The following is a 6,450-nucleotide window of genomic DNA, read 5'->3' on the forward strand; positions in this document are numbered from 1 at the left end:
GATGGAGGCGATGGTAGAGCAACACGTTGGAGATGACAGGGGTGTAGAGGGCAGCACGGATCACTCTCAGCAGAACTCCCATGGGAGAGAAGCTGGGGTTTTCCAGGACTATGTAATGCGGCTCCACCCTGGCTGGTTTTTCCAGGAGTACCCCCTCCTCTTTAAAATGGGCCACTTGGAACCGGGAGATGTCCACATGACCCCCTGTTAAAGAAAGGATTTGAAGGTGAGGATTTAAGGCTGTCACTGAGTCAGGCTTGGCCGGCACAATGGGGACATAGGGTGTAGGCTCAGAGACCTTCCTGAGGTCCCAGCAGGGTAGGCAGCATGCCTGGCTCTAGGGCCTTTGAGGGCTTCTGGCTATCGTGTCTGTAGAGTGTGATCATCACAGGAACCCCATCAAGTCAAATCTATACACAGCCGTTGGTCCTGAAGCCCAGAATGACACTGATCCCATGGTGACCTATTCTGGTGTGGATTCTGTATCTAGGAGGGACATTGGTGACCCTGGCAGTTTTGACTCCAGGCAGGTAGAGAACAAGGAGGAGGCAGGGACAGTGGGGACATGGAGTGTCCATAGGCAGCGTACATTTGCTAAGTGTGTGGCTACCCACCAATCACATTCTTCATTTTTTGGGAAGAACCTCATCCTTCATCATTGTGTGGGTCTTGGCAGGAGACAAGCTGGGCCTCCCACTTGGGAAGCTGCTGCTGTCTGGCAGCTATGACACAGATGTTTGACCAAGAGATGACTAAGTGGATGCTTCTAACCAAGACCTTGATCTAAAGGTGGTGAAACACAGATGAAAAGACAGAGATTCTTGTGGCAGGAGCAATGGTGTCAAGGGTCCAACAGCCACCATGGCAGGAGGGTTCTGCAGTGGCTCTGTCGGCAGTAGAGGTCTCTCCATATTTTTCTTTTGGGACCTTGGCTGTGTTCTTGGTTTCTCGGCATTCTTCTGTCACTGTCTTTTTTCTTCTTTCTTTGACTTGTTGTCTATTCATTTGTTAAGTCTAAGAGCTACTCAATAATGTTCCTATACATTCTTTTCTGCCCAAATCAGCCAGAATTGGTTTCCTTGATTGCAGCCAAGAACACTCGCCAGCACACCAGGTGTGGATGTTGACACCACAAGAGAGATCTTGAGAAATGAATGCTGATAGTGTGAGAGGCACTCGCCTAGAGATCAGGAGTCCTGGCTTCCATCCCTGAGTTGTCTGCCAACTGCTGCAATGCAGGTGCTTTCCGGGCAACAGAAGGACATTCAGCAAGGTGGACAAAGCCCTTCGATGTGCATGGGCACCAATCAGAACACTACTGGCTGATGTTAGTCTCAAGAGAGGCATGGAGACCACTGTATAAGTTTTCTCATTAATTAACTGCTTTTCTTGTGTGAAAAATATCACTGTGGTGTACAAAACCTGAAAAAATGCAGAAGAATAAACCTCTTATCTCAACAAAGAGTACAACTGTTGCTACCATCTTTCATTCTTTTCCATTAGTCTTTCAGCAACACCTATTCATGTTTCCATTATAATCTATGTAGCTTTGTCTCTTGCTTTTCCACATTAGTTTCAATGGTCACAAGCACCTGTCAGACCTTTCTAGTGACTGCAGCATATGACCCCTGCTAGTGGACCCATCATCCTGTAGTTCATCGCTCCCTTCCTGTTTCAGCGTTGAGCTGGCTTCCAACATGCGCCATGATGAATAGTACTGCAATGCACATGTTTCTGCAGAGAATTTGTTATTTCCCTTGATTATTTTTGAATCGATGATTCCCAAGGGATGGGGGAAGTCTGTGAAAATATGTGAACATTTGTGTGACTTACATGTTTTGCCAAATTGCTTCTCCATTAGGTGGTGTGCTTTCCACTGCCATTTGTGACACTATGTAGATGATGTCACCTCATCTCCCCAACACTGGAATGTCCTAAAGTGTCAGATGGGGGAACTGAAACCCTTAGAGGGTAGTGCTTTTCCCAAGGTCATGAGCCAGCCACTGCCGCCCAGATCCCTGTGCTCAGACTAGAGTTCGTGGCACTCATAGCCAGTCTGTGCCATGTTAATTTTGGCTGAATTCTGGAAGGTGCTGTGTATACCTAACTCTATTTCTAGCTAAGATGACCAACTGTCCTGGTTTGTCCGGGACTGATAGTGTTCCTGAAATGCAGAGCTTTCAGTATCAAATGAGGAAAATGCTGGTAAACCAAGATGAGTTGGTCACCCTACTACTTGCACCATTCAGGCTCAAGTGAGCTATCAAGAGGTAAAGTGACTGTCCTGCTCATGGAGGGACACTGGGACCCCCACCATGTAAAGGAGGGGGTAAAGAGCGCTGTGTAGCAGAGTGGTTCATGATCTAGGTGGCTGGAGTTTGACTCTCAGTAAATGCACTTTCCAGCCCTGGGAGTCTGAGCAAGCTACTTAACCTCTTGGTGCATCGTCTGCAAGGTACAGCCACAACAGTCTGCACCTCCTAGTGTGATTCTGGATTAAATGAGTTTGTATAGAGCACTTGGAATAGCAAGGGTTAGCTGCTATGATTATGAGGAAAATACAGCTTGCCCAAGAACCTCATAACCTAGTTGTTGTAATTCTTTCTGCTTCCTCCTCAAATGTCTTGGCCCAGTCCTCTTGGTGTCTGAGAAAAAAAAAGTCCTACGATCTTCTGAAGAGGCATTTTGCTGAACCTGAGTAGTGGTTTTGGAACTCTTTGCTGTACAATCAGAAGGTGTTGGCTCCAGAGAAGCAACAATTTTGAGGCACATGGGATATCATGGGGGTTCCCAGCCATCTAGAGCAGGTGAGTTCCTGGTACAGGTAGGGTGGGAGATAGAGAGGAGCTGGGAATGATCCCACTCAGGTGAATGTGAGTGCCCTCCTTCCCCATGGGCAACACAGATAGGAGTGAGCACTCCAAAGTGAGTGACTCACATTCCAGGAGGAAGAGCCACATAGAGAGCAGGTCTGTGTGTGCTGAAGGAGAGGGGTGTGGGGGCGAAGGGCCCCAAAAGACAGGACTGGCTGCCTGTGCTTCATGAGGCTGTAGGAGGGCCTCAAGATGGGTTTAATGCTCTACTGTTACCATTTTGAAACTCTTAATAGTTTTTGAACAACAGCCTCTTGTTTTCATTTTGCTCTGGTCCTCAAAATGAATGGAGCCTGTCCTGCAGGAAGGTGAGATTTCCCAGAGTGGGGAGGTCAGTGAGGCCCGGGGGAGAAGCTGAGATGCTGAAAGCTCTAGGCTCTGTTTATAGTGGGAGAACACTCGTTGTGGAGGGTTAAGAATTTGAGTAGGACCTCACCAATGATGGTGAAGAAGCAGCCAGCGCCCAAGTCCTAGATGAGACCACCATTAGGCAGTGAGGTCATCGTTTCTAGAACAAAAAGAAGCTGCAGACCAGACAGCAGGCAGCAGGGATTCCTGAAAGGGTCTTTGTTTCCTGGCTCGGCCCAGGCATGGTGAGCTACAAGCAGTCTTGGTGCCTTTTGCCTCTTGCTCTGAGTACAGATTCCCAAGGGAACAAGTCTAGTGTGGCCACAGGGTGAGGTCCACAATGTGGTCTAGACAACGCTGATGGAACATGAGTTTGGGCTGGCCTGGGTTCATGTGGGAGTAGTTCTTCTGGCGGCATTAAGACCTGGCTTAGAATCTCACCTCTGCTTAAGCATCGTCAACTCTTTGAGCTTCAGTTTCCTTACTGGTACATCGTTAGGGAAACCAAAATACCAAACTCACTGGGTCATTATGAAAATCAAGATGATAAGAATACAGATCGACCTACCTTGTATGGTATCAGGCACAGAATGCTCAGGAATCCTTCACAGTTGTTATTCAGCATGTCCCAGGAGCCCTCAAAGGGAAGTGTCATCAACTTGGAGAATTTACTGCTGTCTAGATCTGGCCTTCAGCCTGGTAGGCTTAGGCTAGTTTCCTGTGTGCTTGGAGGATCACCTCTTCCTTGGGAAAATCCCATTTCCAAAGCCCACCAGGCTGACCAGGGCATGGCTAGGGTGTCCTCACCACAGGGAGGGGCCAGCTCACCCACGCCTGAGACAGTGGTGTGAACAGGGGGAGGGGGCTGAGAGCAGGAGCTAAGGCACACTGTGTCCTCTTGGGCCCTGTTGGTACATTCCGGCTCTAGGTCTTAGACACATTAAGCTTCCCCCCTGGAATATCCTGGTGCAGAGCAGGGAGTGGCAGTGTAGCCCAGAGCATCCCAGGCCAAGAGCAGACCAAGTTTTCTCATTGCTGGACAGAGCTGAACCAAATGGCACCATTTGCCAAGCCCCTGTCACTTTGACAGAGCACTTGGAGATGCCCTGGGCCAATTCTCACTTTGCAGAAGGAGCAGAATGCTTGTTGGAGTGGCGATCTTCATCGCTCTATAGATGGTCAGGTGGGAAGAAATAACCTGCCTTTCAGGAATTCTGGTTTGATGTATGTTAGGACTTCTCATGGTATCCTTCTTGTCACCTAATCTTTTTTTCTTACATTTTCTGTCAATTTACTATGTTTCCAAACTTGATTTATCATTTTTAATGGTTTATTGTGTCTTCCTCATATTTTAAAGACGATTTCTTTAAGCATATGAAACATACTTATTTTGTGTTGTTTTGATAATTTCAATGTTTGAATCTTTATGACCCTGACTCCAGTACACGAGGTGTTTGCTGGCTTTCACTTATGGTGCCTCGTTCACTGCTTGTGAGATTTTTGACTGTGAACTTATTTTTTTTTAAACTTTATCTGTGGGAAGACTTTGGAGGTGAGAGGGGTTGGGATAACCATGTTACCCTTTATGGGATGCCCCTCTTTTGGCGATTGAACTCTCGAATGAAGTCTGGTGACACTGTTTCTTCTTTATTCCTGTAGCAGTATCAATGGCTTCCCACTTGTTGTTAGTTTGTAGGTACCCCAACCTTCCTTGTTTGTTCACTTAGTCTTACTTTGCAAATAGTCCTGTCTTTGAAAAGTCTCTTTGAAAATCTCAACTGAATATATCACCTGTTTCTTGCCAGGCCCTGTGTTGTACAGTCTATGTAAAGCAAACTCAGTAAATAGTAGTTAATATTATAATTGTGGAGACCAGTTTCTATTGAGAGAATCTTCCCAGTAATTCAGGCCAAAATAATTATGATTCCAGGGGACAAAAGTGCTTCAAAACAGATCTGCCCAAGCACCGTGGAATGAGAGAAAAGCTGTCCTTCTATAAGCCTCTCTCAGCCTCTCTGAGGAAGCCATAAGCTCCTCCCTCAGGACGTTGCCACCGAAAGCCCCTTTCAGGCCCGTTCTTCCCATCATCACCTTTCCTCCACACTTCCCTCTTCTTACCTTGCAGTTCTACAAAGTGAGGGAGGTGCAGAGCTGCCACGGCTCCTGGATCAGCCTTGATATCAAAAAGAGGTCCTGCAACCATCCAACTGTGCTGTATGGCAGTCTTGTTTAGGAACTTGTCCCAGGCACAGAATTCAATCTCAATGGTCACTGGCCATCTCACCACAAAGCGGAGACCCATGTTGGAGCAGTAGTGGGGGCCAGCGACAGGGAAGTGAACTCTGGGGAGAACAGGGAGAGGTAGACGCTGAAATATTCTACGTAAATTCACTGAGCACTTACCTACTGGATGCCAGACCCCATGCAGGCCATTGCAGATGCATAGAATGGCTGCAAGCTCAGATATCATAGAGGACTTTGGGTTTCAGTTCAGGCCCCAGTGCTCTCTGACTATGGAACCCTGAGCAAGTCATTGGACCTCCCTAATCTCAGTTTCCTCTTCTGTAACTAAGAATAATAACAGTACCATCTCAAAGAGTTGTGAGTAACAAGTGACCTAATGTATGCTGGCTGCTTAATACATGCCAGGAGGTAGTTAGCTGGTTCCATAATGATGATGATAATAATGAAATAAGAAAGTATTCTTGTTTTTAAAGGGCCTATTTGCCAATAATTACCAACAACTTACATGTTATTATTAATGGTAAACCCTTGGAGCTCAAAACAACACTTTACAGATATATAAGTGACTTTTCCAAGGTTCCCCATGGAGTTAATGGAGTCTTGAGATGTCAGCTTCTGTAGATGTAATTTGGGAGTAAATTTATCTCCCAGCAGAGATAATGTTTGAGACAACAAATGGCAGCACGTTGTATATAAGATCATGATTATGGTTATGGACACTTATTACTTATGATGGTGAAGGCTGCTATATTCATCTCAGGGCTCCCCGTTATTGGTAAGGTACTTAGCACATAGTGGAAAATAATAAAACAGGAGCATATAAATGGATAAAGATTTAAATGAGATTTACAAGTCATAACAAACTAAATACAACAAAGTGGGCTTTGGATCCTGATTGGGACAAACCACGTGCAAGCACAGTTTAGACAAGTGAGCATGTCTGAATACAGACTGGGAATCAGATGACAGGAAAGGCTATTGTAAA

At 46.2% G+C, this 6,450-nt stretch overlaps 1 protein-coding gene across 1 annotated transcript in view; it reads right to left on the bottom strand.

Annotated features, from left to right (window-relative positions):
* Window positions 1–6,450, bottom strand: part of NLRP1 (NLR family pyrin domain containing 1) — a 57,664-nt gene that overhangs the window by 7,598 nt on the left and 43,616 nt on the right. Inside the window, exons 10-11 of the mRNA XM_019664807.1 lie at window positions 5,340–5,563; window positions 7–204 (exon numbers count right to left, since the gene is read on the bottom strand). Of these exons, the coding sequence (XP_019520352.1) occupies window positions 7–204; window positions 5,340–5,563 (422 nt within the window). The remainder of the gene's footprint in view (window positions 1–6; window positions 205–5,339; window positions 5,564–6,450) is intronic.

Source organism: Hipposideros armiger, unplaced genomic scaffold, assembly GCF_001890085.2.
Source record: "Hipposideros armiger isolate ML-2016 unplaced genomic scaffold, ASM189008v1 scaffold_431, whole genome shotgun sequence".
Classification (NCBI taxonomy): Eukaryota; Metazoa; Chordata; class Mammalia; order Chiroptera; family Hipposideridae; genus Hipposideros; species Hipposideros armiger.